Source organism: Sapajus apella, unplaced genomic scaffold, assembly GCF_009761245.1.
Source record: "Sapajus apella isolate SASKATOON/1434 unplaced genomic scaffold, GSC_monkey_1.0 scaffold83, whole genome shotgun sequence".
NCBI classification, from domain to species: Eukaryota; Metazoa; Chordata; class Mammalia; order Primates; family Cebidae; genus Sapajus; species Sapajus apella.
The window spans coordinates 9,111,281-9,136,107 of NW_022437023.1; the positions used below are offsets into that span (position 1 = coordinate 9,111,281).

At 53.7% G+C, this 24,827-nt stretch overlaps 1 protein-coding gene across 8 annotated transcripts in view; it reads left to right on the forward strand.

The window, feature by feature from the left end:
- The window catches only part of FOXP4 (forkhead box P4), a 53,237-nt gene that overhangs the window by 16,178 nt on the left and 12,232 nt on the right, over positions 1-24,827 (forward strand). For 3 of the 8 annotated variants that reach the window (XM_032253293.1, XM_032253297.1, XM_032253294.1), the window contains 7 exons: positions 2,828-3,050; positions 14,779-14,874; positions 21,160-21,282; positions 21,834-21,920; positions 23,430-23,577; positions 23,700-23,934; positions 24,209-24,313. In XM_032253293.1, coding sequence (XP_032109184.1) covers positions 2,844-3,050; positions 14,779-14,874; positions 21,160-21,282; positions 21,834-21,920; positions 23,430-23,577; positions 23,700-23,934; positions 24,209-24,313 — 1,001 coding nt within the window. In that variant the 5' untranslated portion in view covers positions 2,828-2,843. Of the gene's footprint in view, positions 1-2,827; positions 3,051-14,778; positions 14,875-21,159; positions 21,283-21,833; positions 21,921-23,429; positions 23,578-23,699; positions 23,935-24,208; positions 24,314-24,827 lie in introns of those variants that run through there. The other 5 variants (XM_032253298.1, XM_032253296.1, XM_032253295.1 and 2 more) reach the window with 5 other exon arrangements.

Here is a 24,827-nt window from a genome sequence, read left to right on the forward strand (position 1 = left end):
CAGAGCGGGCAGCTGCTCTCCACCACCAGCAAAGCCAGGGTTGGGGGAGAGGCCCCCCTCCCTCCTGTCTTCCCATCCCCCTCATGTAGCTGAGGCCCAGGCCTCAGCTTGTGGGGAAGGTGCTGCTGGCTGGGTGGTTTCAGGGGAGGGGGATGGAGCCCTGTGCTGTGGCTAGTGGAGAATGGTGCCCACCCCATCTATCATTTCACTGCCACTAGCCCTCAGGCTGACACGACCATTAAGGCCTGAGCCGGAGTGCTCAATCTCTTCAGAGCCATCTCTTGGAAGAGGTGCCCCTCTTCCAACACTCAAGTAATACCATCCTGCCCTTACCTTAGCCCAGCTTCTCTCAGAAGTTAGAAGTGGAGCAGCAGCTGGATTGGGGGAAGAGCAAGCCCTTGGGAACATATAGAGAAATTCACAAATACAGGGCGCTTGGGAGGCCACTCAGATTCACTGGGACAGTGACACCCAGAATCACAGACAAAGAGGGGCCACAGGAACAGTGATGTGGCTTCTGTGGACCCCTTGTAGTTCTCTGTCTCCTCCCTACTCTGCTTCCAGCCAGGATGAAAGCTGAACAAATGGCCAGGTACTGGAGTGAAAGGAGAGAATTTGGGAGTTGGAAGGAGATGCTTTGGGGAAGGAACTAGAGAAATCACAGTCCAGTCTCTTTCTGCAGTTTCTCATTGGTTACCTACAAGGGCCTCATCTGTCACTTGGGTCAAGGAGACCATGTGGATATAGGCTCTGCCTAGGCCAAAGGAGACCAAATGGGGGGAAAGAAACTGGCTGGCTTCCACGGACCTTACTAAATGCTCATGTGGCTTCTATCCCTTGATGATCTCTGTGTGATCTGGGCCAAGTCCTTGACCTGTTTGGGTCTCAGTGTCCCCACCCTTACAATTAGGGTGGGTGGAGAAGGCACTGATCAATACTGGGGCCTGCTCTGTCAGGTGCCATGTACATGCTTGTTTTGTTTGTTCCTCCAAAGACTCAGAGGCTGGGATGAAATATACTTGGCCCTTTTAATCCACGGGTTCCATATCCGTGGATTCAGTCTACCACAGATGGAAAATACTGTACAGTATTTTCAGCATGCAGGACCCACAGATAGGGAGGGCCAACTTTTGTATCCACAGGTCCCGCAGGACAAACTGGGAGGCTTGCGCATCTGGAGATTATGGTATCCACAGGGGTCCTGGAACCAATCCCCCGTAGGTGCCGAGAAACATTGTCCTACTACAGACAAGGAAACTGAGAGTTAGGGAGTTTAAAATGTGTCAAATATCAGTAGTGGATACCAAGCATGATCTGACCTGTTTGACTGAATCCATGTTCCTATCAAGGTACTGTGACTCCGGTGGGTAGTTGGGGAACCCCCAGAATTTCAGAACAGCTTTTCATACTAAAGATAGTGAAACCTTGCCAGGTGCAGTGGTTCATGCCTATAATCCCTTAATCCCAGCACTTTGGGAAGCCAAGGCGGGTGGATCACTTGAGGCCTGGAGTTGGAGACCAGCCTGGCCAACATCTCTACTAAAATTAGCCAGGCTTGGTGGTGCATGCCTGTAGTCCCAGCTACTCTGTACTTTTGACCAGGCGCTGGGCTGAGGGCTTTAAAATGGAAGATGGAAAATGGAACCAGGCGTTCCTTCATTGCACACCTCCATGCCCAAGCCTAGTGTGTGTCTCCCAGTAGGTGCTGGGCAAGTGGTGGCCTTTTTTATTGTAGAATAATTATTGCTTTGGACCTTCTGTGGCCTGGAAAAGGTGGTCTGTCCTGGGATGGGAACAAACGCAAAGCCCATTTCAGGTGCGGATGGGAAGGCAGTAATATGGTGGGTCCCTAGTGAATAACTTTTGTCTTTGCTTTGTTGGTGTAGGTTTAAGACCCATAGGGGGGCTGGGCGCTGTGGCTCATGCCTATAATCCCAGCACTTTGGGAGGCTGAGGCAGGTGGTTAGGAGTTTGGGACCAGCCTGGTCAACATGGTGAAACCCCGTCTATACTAAAAATGCAAACAGAAGGTTGGGCTCGGTCGCTCACACCTGTAATCCTAACAGTTTGGGAGGCTGAGGCAGGCGGATCACCTGAGGACAGGAATTCGAGCCCAGACTCCCCAAAATGGTGAAACCCTGTCTCTACTAAAAATACAAAAAAATTATCCGGGCATAGTGGCACACACCTATAGTCCCAGCTTCTCAGGAGGCTGAAGTAGGAGAATTGTTTAAACCCAGGAGGTAGAGGTTGCAGTAAGCCGAGATCGAGCCACTGCACTCCAGTCTAGGTGACAAGAGCAAAACTCCGTCTAAAAAGAAATTTGCCGGGCGGGGTGGTGGTTGCTTGTAGTCCCAGCTACTCAGGAGGCTGAGGTAGAAGAATCACTTGAACTTGGGAGGTGGAGACTGCAGTGAGCCAAGATAGAGCCACTGCACTCCAGCCTGGGTGACAGAGTGATACTTTGTCTTAAACTAAAAAAGCCCTGCTTCATGTCATTATTATAAACAGTGCAAAATCTCAACTGGGACAAAAAAACCCACCGAGAGGGGCAGTGCAAGGGCTTTGTCTCCTCCCTTCCCCACCCAGCACGAGGTCTCCTAGAAGTCAAAAAAACATTGAGGAATGTGGTGTTACTCCTTACCTCCAGGGACATCAAGAGGGGCCACACTCCATCAGGTGTCCGAGGAGCAGCCTCTGGGAAGTTGAGGAGGAGTGGATGCCCAGCTCCTCCTGTGGTTATGGTTGTGTTTTTGGGGATCAGCAGTCACTGCACTTTCAGCCTTGAGCCTCAGCCTCTCCCACCATGTCTGTCTTCCTCCTCCAGTTCCCGCTAGAGCGACATGATGGTGGAATCTGCCTCGGAGACAATCAGGTCAGCTCCATCCAGTCAGAATGGCGTGGGCAGCCTCTCTGGGCAAGCTGATGGCAGCGGCGGCGGCGGGGCCACAGGGACAACCGCAAGTGGCACGGGCAGGGACGTGACCACGGGCACAGACAGCAATGGTGAGATGAGCCCTGCGGAGCTACTACACTTCCAGCAGCAACAGGTAGGAGCTGGCGCGCCTTGGGGTATCAGGGAGGGGGAGAGGGGTCACTAGGCCTCATGCCACTTCATTCTGGCTGCTGGAGCAGCACTCCCTGCCAGCTAGCATCACTACCATTCTTAAGACAGGTCAGCCTCTGAGGATTCCCTGTGCACCCTCCCATTCTGGTGGCCACCTTGAGCCTGGGCTACCACAGCATTTTCAAGAGAGAGAAGTGGGACTCGGAGGTCTGAGATCATGAAGCTTGAAACTGTCCCAGAAGTGCCAATAAGAAGAGACAGACATACACCTGGGCAGCAGGCATGAGATTGGCATGTTGGGTTGTTGGGCACTCCACTCTTCACCTACATACTGGCTAGGAAACTGGCTAATTGAACAGGGTTAAGAGAATGCTGTGCACACAGGGATCTTCACATTATTTCTGTTGCAAAACATTCTCCACATCCGAGTCAGCCTGGGCCTCCAATCCAAGCTTCCAAGCTGTGAAGAGAGGCCTAGGCAGCTGAGTAAAGGCCAAGAGAGTTAGGCAAAGGCAGGCCTCCATTTTTAGGACTCAAACTGGGAACCCCTGTCTGTGTCTTCTATTTCCTTTTCCACCCTAAAGTACAGAGTTCAGGAGTTTTAAGACCAGCCTCTCTGAGGACCTAGAGGCACTTAGGATGGGCCTAGATTTGGTTGAGTGATAACAGAGCAGGGGTTCATGTCCTGGTCCCACCCAGGGAAAAAGGGAGAATCACACTCGACAAATTGAGGAGAACCTGCCCAGACAGCCCTGGCATTGGGATTGTCTTTCTCTAATTTGACTCTGCTCCTGGAATCACTGCCAGTGGTGCTGGCCCTTGGGGGTCTGCTAGGAACATGGAGAAGCAGGGGCCTGTGTGTACCTCCCTGCTTAGTACCCCACTCCTGCCTCATGTGTGCATACGCGTATGTACCACCGTGCCCTCATGTGCCCCTCTGTGGCCCTGCTGTCTCTCTCAAGTTCACCCTAGGACTGTGTCCTCCGTCTCCTACAACCCAACTTCATAACCCCTAAGGGCCTCTTTCCCACTGTATTCCTTGGGGCCAGAAGTCAGACTGGAAGCAGCACCATCAGCAGCTTGGCACCCCTGCACAGAGCTGGTCAGCCAGCAGTAAAGCAAGAATTGAAGAAACCTGGTTTAAGTCCCAGCAAGCCCCTTAACCAGCGGCATGACCTTGACAGAGTCATAGGCCTTCCTGAGCCCTGGCCTCCTTGGCATCTCAAGTGCAGAGTTGTTAGGATTAGATGCAATTTGGGTGTGCGACACGTGCAGCTCACTTGTCGATGTGGATGTGAGCAGAACGGAGGACTTCAAAAATCACTTTCTCTTGCCAGTGGTGGAGACTGGAGCAGGGAAGAGCCTGACGCCCTTCCCTAGGGAGAGAGTCCTCAGGAGTTTGCTGGCATCTCCCATGCCTTCCTAAGCAGGTTGTCTGGGGAAGAGACCCACAGAGTCTGTGCCGTCTGCTGGGGAGAGAAGGTTAAAGGGCAAAATCCTACCCTTTACCAACATAATAGCAAAACATGCCCCACCAGGAATCCCGAAGGCCACCCATTTTGTATGGCCAGCTCTTCCCTCTCTGAAACAGAGTTATGAAAAATTTTGAATGTGGTGGAGGTTCGGGAGTACTGAAACTGGAAAGTTTCTTTTAAAAAATTACTGAAAGTGAAGAATGAATACAGATCTCTGGATAACTGGGGAAATGTTTGGGGTGGGGAAAGACAGAACTGTCTGTACTGATCAGGTTTCTTGGTTCTGCATCGCACATGAGCCATGTTTTCCCATCTATATTCCACATTCCAGTTATTGCTGTTTGTTTTGGGGAATATCCCACAGTCCTGGAAAATCCTATATCTGTTTCACAAATAAACTGGGGTGGGGAGTTGGAGGCAGGCAGAGGGCTGTTTTATCCATTTGGGCTCACTATGGGCATAGTGCCCAGGGCCAAGGAACATATTTGAGACTTAAAAAAGGTTTTCTTGGCTCCAAACTTTGAAAAGAACCTTGCAAACTTAAAATGACAAGAGTTTGAATTGAAATGAAACAGTCCATGGGCTATTCTCTACCCTCAATGTACGAATGAAGCTTTTCGGGGACCTTCAAGGGTAACATTTTCTGGTCCCCAACAATAAAAGTTCCTACTTGTAGGTTAAACAAGTACAGGAAAGAGAGCCTGGCCCTTTGGGTTCCTGCTCCTTCTCAACCCTGACCACAAAGTCCTTAGAGGACAAACAGATGCCTTTCTTCTGTTTGGTGCTTTGGGCCTTCGCGTATGCTGTCATCAAATCAGCTCACCATCCCTGTTAGGTCGATATGATTATTCCCATTTCACAGATGAGACAGCCATAGGTAGGCACTGACTTGTCGAGATGGCACAATAAAGGCTGCATAGACCTCAGTCTCCCAGTTCCTAGTTGAGGGCTCAGCACACCTGCCCCTTTGCTTCTTCTCCTTCACGCAGTCCCCCTGGGAAATGGAGGCAGCAAGGCCTCGAGTATAGTGGTTGCTAAAGAAATGTCTGTTGATGAGTAAATGAGTGCATTTCATTTCCAACCTGAAAGGGCTCTGTGATGTAAAAGCAGCGCTGCCTGCTGGCCCCAAATAGCCACTCTAGTGCCATCTGCAAACTCGATAGGAAGTGGGGTGGGAGAGGGTCGCACTGGTCCCATTCTCCAGGGACCCTCCGTGGCTCTCCAGGCCCCTCTGCCTTTGTCCGTCTGTCTGTCGGCCCTTGTTCCCCTGCTCTCAGTAAACAAGCCCTGGAAATGCAATCCTGGCCTTTGGGAGTAATGAGTTGACAGAGAGGAGAGAGAGAAACAGGTCGAGTCAGAAGTCAGGCCCGTGACAGGACTTTAGGCTGAAACAAACAGTGCTGAAGAGGGTGGCCACGTCACTTTGGAACAAGAGCAGGCGCTTGTTTCCATGCAACCAGCAGGCTGGGAGCTTGTTTAAACAGAGGCTGGGGGTGACCTGGCTTGGCTTCCAGGCCAGGTTTGACTAGAGGGAGAGGGTCCTTGGCTGGCTGCCCCATTTCAGCCCTCAAGGCCCCAGCTTCCCCCTCCCTCATCCCAGCCTGGTCATTGGTGAGTGACAGAGCCGTGCCACCTCCACGCTGTCCTTGGGGCTTCACCAAGTCTGCAGTCTTACCCCCATGGGGAATCTGTCTATCCTAAGGGGAAGGTACAGGAAGTGCAGTGGGCTCTGGAGCAGTCAGTCAATCTGCAAACACCTTCAGACTTATTTTGCACTGGGCAGTGTGCTGGCCAGCTGGCACTGGCGATCCTCAGCTGCTGTTAAAGAATACACTAGACTGTAGACACACCCGCTGCCAATCCATCCCCTCCCTCACCAAGGCAAATGCTTCTACCACAGTGCCCCTCCCTGCATTTTTACCCTATGGGATGGCTCTTTTATTTGAAAGTTGCCCTGTGTTTTATCCTAATCTGATTTCACTTGTATGAAAATGTTCCCAGTGGGACCCCACAAATACCCTTAGGACTCTCTGACAGGGGTGATGGAGCCTAGGAGAAGTACGTGTCAGATTTTGGGAGGGGAGGTCTTGGGGGCTGGTCTGGGTGCACTGGCCAAGTTGGGGCCAGGAGGGCCGAGCTGATGAGGTGGGGGCAGGCAGAGCCGCTGGCGGTGGTGCTGAGGCCGCCTGAAAGGCGTCCTGGGCCTCTGGAGCGCGCACTCCCATTGTCCATGGGTTGCGGGGGTGACAGGTCAGCGAGGGTCATGGGAGGGTTGCCTAGCGTCTGGGAACTCCCATCGCAGTTGCCGTGGCAACTGGGCCAAATCCCACCCCGTTCACATCCTGTGAGGAGATTCAAAAGGGTTGGGGGGCTCTGCACATTAATGGGCTTTTAACTCACCCCCCTTCAAAGAGATGGGGGGAATGTCAGGGAGTTGGGGGAGGGGAAAAGAAGAATGGAAGAGAGGTTTTTTCCTTATCCTCCCCCATCTGGCCCTCCTCTGCCCAAGCTACTTAAAGGGATGGCAGCGGGGGAAGAGGAGGATTCAGAGGGTGCATTTTACCCCCACCCCACCACACACACACACACACACACACACACACACACTCACTCACTCACTCACTCACTCACTCACTCAACAGTTGTCTTTCGTCTGCAGGTCTGGGGCCCATTTCTCTCCAGGACTCCTGCCTGTGTGCCCCAGGTCCTGTCTGGTTGCATACCTTCTGCATTCTCCTTTTCCTTCTGGAGAATGAGCCCCTCCTGTGCAGTAGTAGCCTGGGCATGGAGGGAGAGTTGGGGCCTGGACTCTCCAGAGGGGAAGCTTAGGCACATCATACCAGTTCATACCAGCTGCTGGAGAACACTCAGAAACTGCCCTTTCCTACTTGGCCTGGACACAGTGAGAGGAAGGCAGGTGGGAGGTGGGAGGAGCTGGGGAGTGCTGTGGCTGGGAGAGGGCCTTAAACGTCCCCCACGTTGTACCCCTCCCAGGTCCCTGTGAGCCAAAGGCAGCCCAGTTTCCTAAGTTGGAAAATCCCCCTGGGAGGGAGTAGTGCTAGGAGGGCGGAGGGTGGGGCTGGGACCTGGAGGAGGGATCTGCAGACCCCTGCTTTCTTGGGACTAAAAGGAGCCAGCCCACTCTACCAGCAGGAGAGCCCCCAGCTTCTCTCCTAATATGGAATTCTGAGCTCCCTCTTTTTCTCCCCTCCCTCACCTCCCCTTTATGGCAGAATTCTTGTCCCTGCTGATTAGAACTGGGGTTACTGAGGAGAATTTGGGGAAGGGAGGTGACTATTCCTTCTGAGAAAGGATTTATCTTGAGGATTGAAGCGGGGAAGGCTGCATCCTAGGGTCACCTCATCAGGGCAGAACTTGGCCTGGAACCCTCGATGGGAGAGTTAGCTTTTCCCCTGGGGGAGCATCTTTTTTCTGAGAAGACCCAGTAGGAATCTTCAGGACAAGAACTCCATCCCCTGCTCCATTGCCCCCACTCCAACCCTACACTGCAGAAGTGGCTAGAGTGAAGCAGCTCAGAACCCAGACCCTGGCACAGACCCACTTCCAGAGAACTCCACAGATACGGGTGGGAGGGAAGTATGTCTGTTAGCCACCTCCAAACGCCACAAATGAGGAAAGCGATCATGGGAACTTTTGCACCACCACCTCTCAGCCATCCGCCACCACCTTGGTGGTTTCACCTCCTTGCTGGTGGTCAGAGGGTTCCTTTCAGGCACTGAGGACTCTGGCCTTGCCTCTCATGACACCCTGCAGAGCTGGTTTTGGCTGCAGGAGTCGAATGAGTCCTGGGCTGCATCATTGCTGGAAGCGAGCAGAGGCCGGGCACTGCTGGTGTAAAGCCTGCCTGAGTTTGAGAGCGGTGGTGCTGGGGAACGAAGAGAATGAAGGAGCCCTTTGAAGGATCGCAGCTCCCTCATCCACGCTGTTGAGTTCAGCTGTAAATTCTCATCTCTCTCAGGCCACAGGCTAGTTCCTTGTAGAGAGGAGGCATTTTCAAGGCACTTGGTGGGGATGGGGTCCTGAAACCGGGGCTGTACGCCCAGGATGTGAGTCGTCTCCCACCCACATGGGCCTGTCTGTGTCTGTGCATTGCTGGTTTTCATTTTAATGGTTCTAATTTGAGAATGCGCCTATGTCATTTTTACGAGGTTGGTGTAAAAAAAAATTTACAGCCTTTTCCAAAAAGCGTTTTTTTTTTCCAAAGGAAAAAGGTGCGGAACAACTTTGGGGGTTTTATGGGCTCCTCTCCCCACCTTCCTTGTCCCCCTTCTCTGTGTAATTTCATTTTTATGTCTCTTTGCTGGAGGACAAAGCCTGGCTGGCTGAGAACTTTCCTCCGCCGAGATCAGTGCCCTTAGTAGTCAGGGCCACTGCTCTCTAACTCCTCCTTCCTGTACCCCTTTCTTCCACCCTCTGGCCCCTGAGGAGTTGCATTTTGAGGGGTAGATGAAGAGGTATTCCTTCTTTACTTTGAACCAATGAGTACTTACTAGGCATCCATTGTTGACTAGCAGTAAGTTAAGTGTCTACCCTGAAAGACTCTATCACTTCCTGCTCAAAGTCTTCCAGTGATTTTTCAAGTGCAGAATGAAATAAAAAAATCATTGTCCCTATGTAATCTGGCCCCTGCACAGCTCTGGGACTTCTTCTCAGGCCACTCTTCTCTCAGCCACACTGGCTTTTCAATTCATAATATACCCAGCTTTTCCCACAGCAGGTCCCTTGCACCATCTGTTCCCTCCACCTCAGATACTCTCGCTTGGAAGAGTTGCCTCTTCCTGATGTGTCTCCTCAGAGAGCCCTTCCCTGGCCGCACACCACAGAGCCAGCCAGCCAGCCTCTGCGTAACGCACACCACCAGCTCAGAGTTTGTTTGCCTCTTTGTGTAGTGTCTGTCTCAGCCTATTAGAATGTGAGCCCCTTTAAACACACTGAGTCCCTAGTGCTGAGGACACTGAGTCCCCAGTGCTGAGGACACTGAGTGCCCTGTGGGGCTTAATAACCACTCATTCAATTGTTGCTAAGTTAATAGTTGTGCTATGGCTCTGGAGGTAAAAGGGATAGGCTTTCCTGGGGATGCTTTTCTGGTTTGGAATGGGGTGAGGTGGGCCAGCGTGCTCAGATATACCCTTCTAGTCCCTCCTTTTCCTAAATTCAGCCAATTCCCAGTGAAAATTAATTATGGAGACAATTTAGATAAGACGGAATCCCAGTTTTGCCAAAACCAGCCAGAGGCAGACAAAGGAAGTTTGGAGTTTGTTTCTTTTGGCTGCCCCTCACCACAATCCATATTAAACCAGAATGTGCTAGCACCTCCTCCATCCCGCCGGCCAGCGCTCGGTTCCTCTTCCCTGTGCAGAGCCCAGTTTCAGGTCTGGTGCATTCAGGTTCTCCTTTTGTCACTGTGTCCCATTGGGCAAATCATTGCCCATCTCTGGATCTCTATTTCTTCATTTATCAGTGAACTAGAAAATTCCTGTTTTTTTACCCGCTAAATTTATATTATGACCCACTACTGGGCCATGAGCAACAATTTAAGAAATGCTGGACTCGATACCTTCTAACACTTGAGCTCTCCAGGGCTGTGGCCCATGCTCTTTGACTTCTCATTCTCAGCAGCCCTTCAAGTTCATCCCCCTGATTATCACATCCCCACCCTCCCGCACACACAGAGAATAAGGCTGGCACCGCAACACAGATCTGGGACCCTCCAGCCTGCTGAAAGGGCTGGTAAACAACCCTGCACCTGGCTTCCTGGAGAGAATGACCCCTCTCCCACCCCTCCCACCAACCCCAAATTCCCAGAACCAGAAATAGGAGTGTGATCCCATCCTGGAGGGGAGAGAGAGACCCCACAGCACCAAGACTTGTTTTTCTATTCATAGCAGCTCCCTGTTGCCCTCAAAGCTACAGCTTCATTCTCCTCCATCCCAACTGCCCTCCCTGGATGCCATCCGTTATAAGCCATTTGTTCCTAATTGCAGAGATCCTGCTAATGACTTCTGAATGGGGGTTGGGGGAGGAGAGTTCAGCTTCATTACCGAGACTGAGTTCTTAAGCTTGAGGGGAAATGTGGGCTGGGCTGAAAGAGGGTTTGGTTAGCAAGGCCTTCTGGGTGGCACCAGGCAAATGACCAGGAGCTGCTGGTGAAAGATTAATCATAGTAATAGTGTTCGTCCAGGACCTACTGGGTACCTGGCAGTGTGCTAAGTACTCCGTGTGCATAGTCCCATGTGCTTTTCCCAGGAACCCCATGAAGAAAGTATGGGGTTGTGTTCCAGTTTTTTTTTTTGTTTGTTTGTTTGTTTTTTATTCCAGTTTTGCAGAGGAAGAAACGGAGGCTCAAAGAGATGTTGACTTGCCCCAGGTTACCCAGTATATGGTGGAGCCAGGACTTGGATCTAGATCTCTCTTGAAGTCCATGCATGAATGGACTGTACACCTCCCTTAGAGGAAAACTGGATGTCATCCCCAAACCACAGAGCTGGACATTTGGTTTTCAGTCCAAGGGGTAGAAGGAGGGAAAAAAGAAGGTTTGAGAGGCCAAATGGCTCCCTGTTTCCCATTCTGCTTAAGCCCCCACTTCCTTCCTCCCCTAAGTTTTCCATAATGGCTTCTTCCTGGAGTGGGTATCTGAACATCTTACTCACCCAGGGCTGTGTTTGGTTATCTCTTGTTTCTAGGGAAGGGAAACTGAGCCCACCTTTCCCCTGGAGTTTCCTTTCTTGGTCTTCCTCCTCTACCTCCATCTTCACTTCCCTTTCTCACTGGAGGGCTGAACACATGCAGATGAGGGGAAAGGCAGATTTGAAGGCCTTGCTGCACTCTGCATGGGATCGTGGAGACCCCTTAGTGGGGTAAACCCGGCTCTCCCACTTCCTAGCTGTGGAACCTAAGGCCTCAGTTTTCTTGTCTGTAAAATAGGGTTATCAATACCTGCTCCACCTAGCTCAGTGTTGTGAAGATTCAATTAAATGTTTGAAAAAGTGCTTTGAAAGTTGCAAGGCATATGTTGGCTGCTAAGCTTAGTGCTGGCTGACCGTATTCAGCCTAGACTAAAATGAGTTTTGTGAGTGGGTATCGCATGGCTGCTGTATACTGGTGGGTGGCGGTGGGGGTTCACAGCTACATTTGACAACATCTGTGCTTTCAAGGAGGCCCCAGTCTGGTTGGCATTATCAAAGAAAGTGGGGCTGGATCTGCCAGAGTTAGGACCTGTTATTTCCCATGTCTCTTGGAGGTGGGCGGTCCAGTGATCTCCAGGCCCCGGTGCCAGGAGGCAGTGTGAACACATCTGATGCAGCAGCATGGTAGTGGTAGATGTGACCACCCTCCACATTCACCATGTGAACTCTCCCTTCAGATGGCGAGACTCCAGTTAGTGTTGCCACCTCCTCTGGGAAGCCTTCTCAGACTTCTACAGGTAGAAGGCCTTCTCTGAGCCCTGGCACCCACCCTCGATTCTGGCTGACTAGTTCCTTATCATTCTTTATAAGAGACTATCATCACAGAACCTGAGCTGTGAGCCCTGGGGGCAGAGGCCATGTTCTGTTTCTCTATATTCCCAGCATCTAGCCTGGTCCCTGGCACACAGCAGGTACTTCATAGATGTGAGAGGAGTGGGTGAGTGAGGACCTTCATATGAGCAGGAATGGTGGGAAGGTGGGGGAGGGGAGCCTTGGCCAGACCTAAGGTCTTACCTGGCTCTCATCTGGCCTAAAGGGGAGGGTACCGGCCTGGGCAAGAAGAAGGAAAGGGGTTGTGGGGTGGGGAGGTGAGAAGGGCCTGTCACACGGAGGGAGGTCTCAAGAATGAGATTGCAAGGCCTTGTCATTTTTTTCCTGTAAATCGTGTAATTTCATGCTCCAGGAGACCACAAAGTAAGACAGTCAGTAGGGAGTGAATTCAACTCCCCTGGCCACTTCCCAACCCCACCCCAAGAGACTGAGCAGGGCTCTGCCCCCAGCTTCCCCCAGAAGCCCCTCCCCTGCTGCTCTCTCCTGCTCCCCAGGGATCTGGAGTGCTTCATCTCCCCACCCCAAACAGTGTCCCTTTTGGGTCGCCTGGGCTGGCCAGCCTCTCTGAGCCGTCTTATTCCCCAACCCTTGCGCCCTGGCTTCTGATCACTGTACCCCCTCCACCCTATCCTACCTCCACCTTTGAAGGACAAAGAGCACTTGTCAGTAGACCTGGAGGGATTTGTAAAAGCAAGGTAGAGGCAGGGGCTCCTTCCTGATGACCACCTGACTCCCTGCCTTTCCTCACCCACCGCCGTTCCTTACTCCTCTTTCCACAGAGTCTTTTTACTTAAAAGGTCAGATTTCTGCTTTCCAAAGTGAATCTGAAAGAGGAGAAACATTCTGCCTTCCTCTGGAAGCCCAGGGCACTTCTCTGGGTATGAGGCCCAGGGAAGGAGGTGGGGTGGGGGTGGCCTGTGAGGAGGACACCAATCTGAGCTCCAGGTTTGCTGCAGGATGCATTCCCATCAATAAGCCAGTGAGCATTTAGATAACATTCTCAGGTAAACTAGATGTAAAGCCTCTGGAGGCTTGGCTGTTCTCTCCGGTGATGAACAGGCACAAAGGTGGATGTGTGTATATGCTTGGTACACAGTGGTCACTTTCTTCCCTTGTTGAACAATGGGTAGTGCAGCCATATCTCACCTTAAAAGGTTTTTCCTTGAAGATGCTTGTGGTGGGGTTGGAGAATAGGCGCCTATATGGAGGAAACAAGTGCGTGTGTGAACAGATGTGAGAGTGAGCCACAAGCGGGCTCATTTCGTCTAATAAGTGCGCAGGGCACAAGGCTATGTTGGGGAGAGGCTGGAGGAGGTGAAATGGAGAATTGTTGAGATTAATGAGAGTTGAAGGGAGTAAACACTTCCCAAATGCCAACTGGATGCCAAACATTGGTCCTTTAATCCCCCTGGTAATTTGGAGATGAGTAGTTTCCCAGTTTTGCAGATAAGGAGACTGAAGTGCAAAGAACTGGAATAACTTGCCCAAGGTCATGGCTGGCAGGCCGCACAGCTGGGATCCAAACCCAGGGCTGCCTAAGATTGGAGCCCTGTGTCAAGGGCTTGGACGCAACTGCACTGGCTCCCAAGGGGGTCTTGAGCAGTCTGGAGGCAGATTCAGTTTTGTGCTCCTCAAATGTGGATTCAGAACTTGCCTTCAGACCTTCCACTGACCCACAGAGACGGCATAGAGTGCTTGGCCAGCCTCACAGATAATTTCCTGGGCCCTCCTGACCCCTCACTCCTACCAGACGTCTCACTGCCCATCAGCTTACCTCCCAGGCCACTCCTACTCCTTGAGTGTCACACTGACCCACTGAAGCCATTCCTCTAGCAGTCTCTATATGCCTCCTACTCCTGACCCCTCTGGCTCAGTTCAGTCTAAGCCACTGTGGCCACCAAGTCCGGACGACCATGATCCATGCATCTCTGCTGGTAGTTCACCTTTCAGAACTTGATCTAATTCCTCCAGCACCATGCATGTACAGTCCTTGAACTCAGAAAATCACATGGTACTCAGACCTTGTGCCACTGACCCCAGGGCACTTCCTTCATCCTCCTAACTGTGTGCTCTGGCTCCACAGTGAATCCTACTTTTTAAGCACCCACTCCCACCCCCACACCCTCACAGACTGACTACCCAATAAGGCAGTTGACCTTGGAGCCAAGCTTCCTGGACTCAAATCCTGGCTCTGATATCTCCTAGCTGTATGATCTTGGGTAAATTACTTAACCTTCTGGAGACTCTGTTTCCTCATCTGCAAAATGGGGCAGTAATCCCTGTCTCACAGCCTTACAGAGGAAGATTAAATAAGCTCTTGCCTTATACAGTGCCTGACCCATAGTAGGTACTCAACAAATAGTACTGATTTACTAATGCCCTGAGTCCACCCCCTTTACTTTCCTCTAGAGCCCTTTTTTGACTATTGGGCCCTTTCATTTGCTGCCACCATTGAGTCCTAACAAAACTTCACTGGGTCCCAGGATGAGTCCTTAGAGGCTCTGATTCCGAACCCTGACTACTCTTCTCAGTGACTCCTACTGCCCTTCCCCCAAGCACTTATGGACCGGTGACTCTCTCACCCCCAAGACCTTCCACCTTACCCTGAGCTCCTTCTCCTGACTGCCCCAAACACGCCCTAATCCCTGGATCCCACCCAGCCTCCCAGGCCGTTGCTGACTCAGCCCCTGTCTTGCAGGCTCTCCAGGTGGCCCGGCAGTTCCTGCTGCAGCAGGCCTCGGGCCTGAGCTCCCCAGGGAACAATGACAGCAAACAGTCTGCCTCTGCTGTGCAGGTGAGGAGGAGAGCACCCTGCTGGCTCTGGGCTGGGCTGGAGAGTGGGCCTGGCGCAGAGGGAGGGCAAAGACCCATTGGTGAACTGCTCTTGCCAGGCCCAATGCCAAAACGTGGGCAAGTTTTCAAAAGAAATACAGCCAGGGGTGGGGCAAAAAGACTTCCACTTTCTCTCATCTCCACCTGATCAGCCAGACCTTCCGCCAGCTTGGTCCCTGTCGCTCAAAGTTTGTCTGCAGCTCTCCCTGTCTGTTTGTACTTCTCACTGTTTCCTCTCCCCTGCCTCTTCCCCTCAGGGTCTCTCTCGGTCACTTCTCTTGCTTCTGTTTCTGCGTCCCTGTAGGTCACTCCCTGTGTCCTCTGTTCCCTTGTCTGGGTCTCAGCCCCTCCCAGGGGATCTCTGTTGCTGGCTGTCACGTCACCAGGTCTCCCCCTTCCCTTATCCTCCCCACTTTTCCCTCACCCACCAACTCTCTCGCAGTCTCTCCATGCTTCCTGTCTCTTGATGTCTCTCTGTCTCTTTTGTTTTCCTTTGCACAATCTGCCCTTTTTTCCCCTTCTCCCTTCCCCCCAGCTTGCCAGCCCATCTGGCTGGCTGGGGGAGGAGAGATCTGTGGGGGGTGGGCAGGGGGGTGGGGGAACCAGGCCTTCTGTTTACCTTTTGTGTCACAAAGAACTTGGGAGAATTGCAGTCTGAGTCTGGGTGGGGTCACTACTCGGGCAGCCGCTCCCCTCCCCCTCTGCCCAGCAGCCCAGCATCCCTGCTACCCCCCCACCCCTCCCCCAGCAGAAGGAGGCTCAGAATTGGGGAAAGGATTAAGCCAGGCTTTGAAAGGAAGTTTATCTAAAGGAGGAAGGGTGAGCATGGTTGGTCCTGAGCCGGAGGTGCTCTGGAGTCTGGGGCTGGGTGCTGAGGGAAGTAAGGAGGAGCGTGGGGTGGGTGCAGGGTGCTTAGAGAAGGACCCAGGACCAGGCTTTGTCCTGGGTGGAGATTCCAGCGCTCTGACAAAGTCTGGGTTTTACATAAAACAAGTCTATGTTTGGAAAAAGTTCAAGGTGCCCAACAGATGTGCAGCCTTAGCAGTAACCCTCTTTTAAAAATTTGGACCCTAAGGAGACAACCCTCAAAGGGAGGAGCTGGGCAAAGGGGGGCCTGGCCTGGGATGGAGGAGGGGAAGACACAATCTGGAAAGTCAATAAAGGGAGGAAGAGAATGATCTCATCTGGATAACTGAAAAGGTTCTCATGCCCATGCCGATCAGAATTGGTTCTCTTTAAATTAATGACCCCCACTTACACTCCCAGGGTCTGAAGTGGTCCTCGGGCTTCCACTCTGAATCACCCCCACCCTGGGCCCAGCTTAGAACAGGAAGGAGTAGGCTGGGCAACAGCAAACATTCCCCCAAACCAGAAAGGGCCTGCTGACTTGATGGTCGTGGAAGGGACTGGGGTCAGACATCCAGAAGGACTTCTCAGCTGAGGATTAAGGATCACAGATCTGAAATAATTGAGAGAGGAAGGGAGACTATGGAATCTTCCTTAGGAAACTCCCTCCCTTCAAAATGAGAGGCCTAGAGGTGTCGTTCAGGGTCAGAAAGACAGATAAAATGACCCTTTTCTCAGGCCTTCTCTCTCCTTGTCTCATTACCTTCCCAAAATTGATTGATTCATTCATTCATTTATTCATTCCACAAATACTGAGTACATCCCAAACTAAACAACTGACATTTACAGAGTGCTTACCATGAAGTAGACACTAAGCACTTTAAAGATACCTCATTTATCCTCACAGTCCTAAGGGAGAGGTACTATTCTAGTCCCATCTTGCAGATGAGGAAACCGAGGTCCGGAGAAGTTAAGAAACTTATCCAAAGTATACAACAAATAGAGGACAGAGTGAGGATTTAAACCCAGTAGCTCCAGAACTCACACTTTTAATCTCTGCATTGTGACGATCCCTTGTACTTGACACAGTAATAATGCCAATATTTCCCAGGTGCAGAAGCCTGGACCAGATGGTTCTCAGGGTCTGGGGGAGTTGGGGGTTCTTGAGGCCATGGAGCTATGTCCCCCCAGGAGCCTGGATTCCCCAACTATATTTATCCCTCAATTTCTCCTCTAATCCTGGTCACCTTCCTTGCCTTCTGCCCCTATTCCTAAGTGTATTATCTCCAAAGAGGTGGTATCCTTGTCTATAAGTAGGGCCCCAGGGCTTTGAAATGCTCTTAAGTGAGCTCAAGACTGGTGAGGGTCTGGGAAGAGCAAGGGCTGGGCTCCTCACCTGAGCAGAGGAGTGCATCTTGAGCCTGAGTGCAGTGGATAATGAAGGGAGATCAAGGGCAGCTCCTTTCCCAGGGGTCCCTGCAGAACTCTGCTCTGCTCCCCAGCAGGATTATCTGCCCACGCACCTCCCAGACACATTCACCACCCCTCTCCTCCAAAACCAGCTTCAGAAGAGTTTCCAAAACCGTATCAGGTCTCCACCTCCAGCCTAGTGAGGAGCCTTCCTTCCAGGCCTGGGCCCCACCAGAGAGAGGCCCATCATAGAAGACCGCACAAGTGGCTGCGAGTTGGGGGCATGGTGGGGGCAGAGGTGGCTGGGGCCTTGGCTTTGTCCATCCCCATCTGGCATTTCCAGAAGTTCTTCGTTATAGCTCACTGCTGTCTTTCCTTGCTGCAGCTCCAGCCCAGAATTAGTTTGAGGACTTCCTTTTGGTCATTTGCAAGAGAGTTTAAGCCAAACCAAGCTCTGGCCTGATTTCCCCACATTGTCCCCAACTCACAGGGACTCCATACTTAAGACTGAATTTGGGTCCTTGACCCTGGCACCAAATTGCATTCATTCCCACCCTCAGCCATCAAATAAGCTTCCTGTGTGTCAAGCACTGCCCCTGTTCCTTTCAATCAGGCCATCCAGCGGAGCACACTGTATTCATGGTGGGTGCCAGGTCCCTGAGGGAGGGGCTAGAGGCAGCTGCCGGCGTTTAGCCCAGGGCGCACCCTCCCAGGGCTTCAGTAAGCACTTAGCTGCCCCTCTCCAGATGGTGACTCTTGGGCCCTGCTGAGCCTGCTAGCTGCAGAACACCCATCCTGAGGCATCTGAGCCTGTTTAAGGGCCAGCAGGGACACCAGAGGAGCTCAGTTCAGTTCTCAGACCCCCAAGGGGCATGGGGAGAGGTGGATGAGGTCAACTAGCTCAGGAGATCAGCATGCAGCAGCCACTTCCCCGACCCTTTGTGACCCCACTGGGCCACCTCGAGAGGAGTGCACACCGTATAATCTCTCCAGATCTCTGTAGCAGCCTCCACGGGCCGCTGCTCAGCCAAGTGGCAGGAGCAGCAAGTGCCAAGAAGGCCTTCCAAGGTCATCTCTTCCATTCCCCTGCTTCCAAGGAAGGAAAGGCCGCATCCTTTTCTCGAATTACCCTGTCAGTGACTGGCAGTCCTGGTGCCTGGGAAGATCTTCGGAGTGTCTGGTCTCAGTTCCTCCTGTTGCAGGCTGTTTTCATCTGTTGTTGAGCTCTCGCAGCAGTGAGACTGAGTGGCCTAGTGCCTTGGTCCTCAGTGACTTTTGTCTAGCAGCACCCTTAAGGCCCACCAGGGGAGGAGAGAAAGAAAGAGGGGAAAGGAAAACTCCGGCATGTTTTAAAAAGTTATTTTCTTTACGTTTATATAGAATTTAATGGCGTGCAAGTCACTTTCGCCCCTACTCCCACTGTCCCTTCAGGGTCAGGGTTGGGACAGGTTATTGAACCTCTCTGGGCCTCAGTTTCCCCATCTCATCTGTGAGATGGTGACGATGATTGTACCATCCTCACGTGGTTGCCGTGAAGATTCCATGAGATAAACATATAAAGGCCTTAGCCAAGTGCTGTGCCTGGCACGTAATAAGCAGTCAGCAACATCCTCTAATGATGCGGGGAGGGCAGGTGCCCCAAATCCCAGTTAGCTGACAGGGAAAGTGAGGCTTGGGATTTCAAGACTAGTAAATATCAGGGACAAAAACCAAGGTCACCTGACCCAGAAATCTAGGGCTCTGAGTTCACCCCCACCAGGATGCCTCTCTTTCTTGGGCAAACCCCCGACCCCCGCCCGGGAGGAGGAAAAAAAGGACAGTCCGTGGTACTTGTTCCATGTCTTTGGATGCCAAAACCCACCTTCTTTGAGCAGCCTCCCCAGCTGCCTCTGGAACACCCAACAACAGACTTAGGGGCTGGCTCTGGAGTTGGGTCTATACCATTGTCTGCCTCCAACCCCAGGCCCCCTCATCCACCCCTGCAGCCTGGCTTTCCAGAGAGTCCTTCTGGGATGATACCACCGTAGAGCAGGAAGTTAGCCTTTGGGATCTCAGCCTCATCAGCCCCCTCAGCCTCCGGAGGTCCCACCTCCACATGCTCTCCCTAACCCTTCTCAAGACCTGCCCTGGGGCGGGGCAGGCAGCTTAGGATGTGAAAACCCTGGAGCCATGGAGTATGCAGACCTGGGCTTGAATCCCAACCCTGCCACTTAGGGGTGCCAGACTTTTCTGATCTCCTCATTGGTTAAAAGTGAGGTTAAAAGAAACAAAAAACACTCCTATGGGCACATCCCCCACTGGCTTAGAGGTCCCTTGGAGCCTTCATTCACATGGTATATCCATGACTAAAGAGCTAGGTGTTACCTGTCCTGGGGATATGTGGATAGAGATGGGCTGGGATAAAGGAGTAAAGCCCAGGGTGGGGGCAGCTGCTAGTGGTGGGGTGAGCGTGGGTGTTGGGAGCAGTGGGATTCCCCGATGTCCTTGGATTCACTGTACCTCCCTGGTTGCTTCTCTGCCTGGGGATTTCCTAATCCATGGCTTAAGGGGTGGTTCAAGGCTGAGTCGGGCGCCTGCCAGGGATTGAAAAGAGAACCACCTCCTCCTCCTCTGCCCCACAGGTGGGGCCGAGGCTTGGGGGAGAGTTCCCTGAGGACCTAACCTGTCACAGCCTAGGACAAGTCCCTGCACAGCACTCCTCCCTGGCTGGGCGAGCCCTGTACCCTTCCCTTCCTGCCCCAGGGCTGGCAAAGGGGCCTCTGAGGAGCTGGGAAAGGCATTTCAGCTCAGGAGGGCAAACAGTGAGTACCTACTGTGTGTCAGGGACTCTGCCAGAGCTTAGGAGTGAGAGAGGAGATTAGAGGAGTCCTGTATGCATGGGGTCCCATAGTGGAGGGGCGGCAGACAGCCCCATCAGGGCACCTGTCCTGCTAACACAGGAACAAGACAACATAGCCGCCTAGACCTGCCTGGCCACAACTGCACAAGCCTGGGGGTTTCAGGGGAGGTGGGGCTGGGAAGAGAACGATGTCATTGCTTTTCTCTGAATCTTTTCCCTGTCACTGGATTCTTTGGGCCTTCTATAAAGGCCTGACCCAGGGCAGGAGGCAGAAAGCTGTTCTATTTTGAGAATCCTGAATGTTCCAGCCTAGAAGGAATTGTCTCTTACAGCCCAGTCTCTGATGTTTTATGTTTGAGGAAACTGAAACATAAGAGAGAGCAAGTGGCTTGCTAGAGTCACACAGCAAGTTCAGTGCAGAGCTGGGAGCCGAAGCTTGCCCCTGCTAACTCCCCTGCCGTTCTTTCCACCCCATGCTAGACGTAGCTCTGCACATGCACACACACCAGGATCAGGATGACTCCAAGATTACTCCGTGGGCTTCAACTCTGGCCACTGTGTGTGCCTTCCAGGCAGGTGTGTCAGGGTGTGTGAGGTCTGTGTGAGAGGGGACAAAGGGCAGGTCCTCGTGCCAGGTGGGCCACGTTTTGAATCCTTCTCATGCTGTAGGCTGCCCTCCCAGCCAGGCCCTCCTTGCAGGAAGTGGTCTCAAAATAGACTGCGTGAGACTAGGAGTGGCCTGGTGTGCTGCCCCTCCCCATTACTGGGGGGAACCAGCCAAAGCGTGGGTTCTACTGACCAGTGTCACTAGGGCCTAATCTTCCTGCTCTGAGGACAGCATGTCCTACGATAATAGCCAGCCCTTACATATACTTGCTGTGTGCCAGGCCTTGTCTTAAGTATTCACTGATTAGTCCTTATGGTAACCTTAATAGGTAGGTGCTATCATTGTTTTCATTTTAGACATAAGGAAAACGGACAACAGGGAGGTAAGTCACTGTCCAGAGAGATAGCCAGCAGACAGCAGAGCCAGAACTGGAACCCAGGCAGCTTCCCTGGGAGCCACTCTGCCATGCTGTGAGTGGGGCCCTGGGTGGTGCCTCCTCCTGGGGCGGGGTCGAGGGGATGGGGCTAACCTGCCAAATCCTGCAGGTGCCCGTGTCAGTGGCCATGATGTCGCCGCAGATGCTTACCCCGCAACAGATGCAGCAGATCCTGTCACCCCCACAGCTGCAGGCCTTGCTCCAGCAGCAGCAAGCCCTCATGCTCCAGCAGGTGAGTCTGGCCCCAGGGCAGCTGCTCCTCCTCTGCCTGGCCTGGCTCCTCTCACCCTGTTTACACCTCATGGAGGGCCCAAACTGTCCCAGAAACCAGAGGGACTGCTCAGGCTAGACTGATCTGCATTCCTCTACGGTAGTGGGGAGAGGTCAAAGGTCAGGCATCTCTCCTGGCAGCCCCACCCCCACAATACTCCCCCATCCTCCCTCCCTGCATGCTGGCCCCACTTCTATCTCCTGAACTGCAGGGAAGGGAAAAGTACTGGAACATCTGGTACCTTGTCCCCTGTGACCTGTTCAGGAGATCCACCAAAAGCTGGGAGGGTTCAGAGCTGTGGGAATGAACACCCCACCCCACCCCCACCCATCCCTTACCTCCTTCCTCCACACCCAGGCCCTGCTTAGGGACCCTCCAGGCAGACTAGGGAGAGCCAGTCCACATTTTAGGGAAACTTCCCTCTCCTGCCCCCAGGAGCCCAGATGGGACAGGGCTGGGGTTGTTCTGGGGACAGCAATCCCCTGCCAGTGGTAATCCTCCCCCACCCCCAGCTGCAGGAGTACTACAAGAAGCAGCAGGAGCAGCTCCACCTGCAGCTCCTCACCCAGCAGCAGGCTGGGAAACCGCAGCCCAAAGAGGTAAGGGGCTGTAGCAGGGCCCACCACCGCCCCCACCTCCTGCCCAGAGGCTGGGTGTCCAGAGCCAGCCAGGAGGGAATTGCCTTGCAGGAATAGTAGAAAAATCAAGAAAAGGTTGAGGAAGAGGGGACCAAGGAGCAGCGTGGAGGGAAAGATGGTGGTTCTTGTGTGTCTCCATCTCCTCGCATCCTCATTCGTTCTTCCTCTCCTTGCCTTGTGTTGTTGTCTCTGTGCACATGGGTGTAGACAGGTGTGTGCGTGCATCCCCCATGTGTGGCGTCTGCCGGGCCACGCTCATGTGCAGCTGCCTTGTGGTCATGCCATCTTCCTGCCCTGTTGTCTTTTCATGACCCAGCACCTCAGCCCTCCCCTCCTTGTCCCGAGAATCTCCGAGTCCCTCAGCAAACCACCTCCCCTCACCTTGGCCTGCCCTAGCTTCTTCCCGTTTTTGTCATGTCTTGCCCTGTCCCTCCAGCCACCCCTCCGTCTCCTCTCAGAGCTCCCCAGCCTACACCCTCTGCCCCATCCGAGTTTCCATACCAGGTCCCGGAGGCCCCTCTCCCCTGGGTCCCAGACCTGTGTATCCCTCCTGCTGCTCAACCACAGCCTCAAGCTCTAAGTTTCCTCTTTGGGAACGCTGCCCTGACACCCAGGCATTCTCTAGCACCCCCAGTCTCCCCCTCAGCAGTCTTGTAATTGCTGTGTTATCGGCCACTAAATCTCTAGGTTGGGTTTATCCTGTGTCTCTGTATTGAATAGCCAGCCCCCACCCTACCCCATCCTTCCCACCCCCAGCAGGCAGGCAGAGACGTCCCTGCTTCTCAACCCACCCAGAACATGCTTGGCTCCTGGGACTCAGAAAAGACTTGCTACCAGCCTGACTTGTCAGTGCCTGTGTGAAGAACTGAATGGGTGGGGGTAGGCAGAGCGGGTGAGCCAGCGAGCACAGGGTGCCTGGGCAGTAGTGATGTGACTGCTGTCTGAGCCTGGGTCCCAGTGAGTCCCGCTCAGACTCCTTGATTCTCTGTATCTAAAAAGCAAGAGAGGAAAAGAGCTGGGGGAGAGAAAACTCCCTCCCCAGAGCAGAAGCGGGGCACCCCGGGCATGTGGGAAGGGTGCCCTCCAGGCAGGAGCGGCCCCCAGAATCTGACAGGCTCATCGATCATTGTGATGAGGCCCCCCCCCCAGGCGTGCACAGCTGCGGTGCAGGGAGCTGAAGCAGCGGAAGGAGGGAGGCGGGAGGAGGGAGGGCGTCGTGCTGCGTGTCTGGGTCTGGCTGTGTGTGTTTGCGCGCGTGCGTGCGTGCGTGCATGCGTGTGTTTACTGCGAGGAGGCATGCAGCCTTATGGAAGCTGGGCCGGGAGCAGAGACGCTGCAGCTGCAGACGCCACAACGACAGCTCCAGGGGCTGACAGACCCTGGGAGGGGGTGGCCGCAGGGTGGGGGCCAGATGGCATGCCTGAAGCTGATGGCACCCCTCTCTGCCCACCCCCTCGGGCCCCTCACCAGGCGCTGGGGAACAAGCAGCTGGCCTTCCAGCAGCAGCTCCTGCAAATGCAACAGTTGCAGCAGCAGCACCTGCTCAACCTGCAGAGGCAGGGGCTGGTCAGCCTGCAGCCCAGCCAAGCCTCGGGGCCCCTCCAGACCCTTCCGCAAGGTGAGCGCCCACCACTCCTCCCCTCCCAGCCCCAACCCCACAGCCCTGCCTGTACCCGAGAGCTGGCAGCCCCTGCTCTCGGGGGCCAGGTAGAAAGCCGAGTGTTCGTGGGGCCCTGCCAGCCTCCCCTGTCTCTCCCACAGCAGCTGTCTGCCCAACAGACCTGCCCCAGTTGTGGAAGGGCGAGGGTGCCCCCGGGCAGCCTGCTGAGGACAGCGTCAAGCAGGAGGGGCTGGACCTCACTGGCACGGCCGCCACTGCTACCTCGTTCGCCGCCCCCCCCAAGGTCTCACCCTCCCTCTCCCACCATACCCTGCCCAACGGACAGCCCACTGTGCTCACATCTCGGAGAGACAGGTACAGGGGCCCAGGCTGGGAGGGGCACCAAAGCCCTGCCTGGGGCTAGACCTTGCTCCGGAGGGCTGGCCCTGTGATGGGGACTGGGAGGGAGGGGTGGAGCCTAGGGACTGGAGGTTCACTCCCTCTCCCGGGTGTACAGATGGTGCTTGGCCTCTGGGAAACCTGTATTAGGGGCAGAAATGTCACCAGCAGGGGAGCTGGAGCTCAGCTGAGCACAGGGCCACTGGGGTCTTCAAGGTTCCTGATCGCCACCTCCCTGCTGTCCTCCCAGCTCTTCCCACGAGGAGACCCCTGGCTCCCACCCCCTGTATGGACACGGAGAGTGCAAGTGGCCAGGCTGTGAGACCCTGTGTGAAGACCTGGGCCAGTTTATCAAGTAGGTGTCACCCCCAGCCACTCCCCCATCAGCCTTTCCCCATAGGGCCCCTCCCCCAAGCCTGCCCACTAGCTTACCCCTTCTGGGGGCCCTCCTCACTAGCTGTACTACTGTCCTCACTCCAGGGGGTTCTAGTTCTTTCTCTGCCCCTGACAGACTCGCTGAGCACCCACTCCCTACCCTGTCTATATTCCCAGGCCTGCATTCCCCCGGCCCCCTCCCCAGCACAAAGTGGGGGTAGAAGGAGAAGGAGAGGACAAACATAAGCATTTCTCCACCCCCCACCTTCCCTAGCTCCCTTCCAGCCTCAGCCCTGGGGAGTGATGGCTAGTGACAGGCTGAGGGCCCAGGACAGGCAGGATGGGAGGCGGACAGGCGGCTGGCAGCAGGCGGCCAGCTGCCACAGCCGTGCCAGGCTCTGTCACTGACTGATTAACTCTGCTGTCTCTCAGACCCTTGCAGCATCAGGGTCAAACAAATTGTTTTCACGCTTCGTCAGAGGTTTACTTAATTA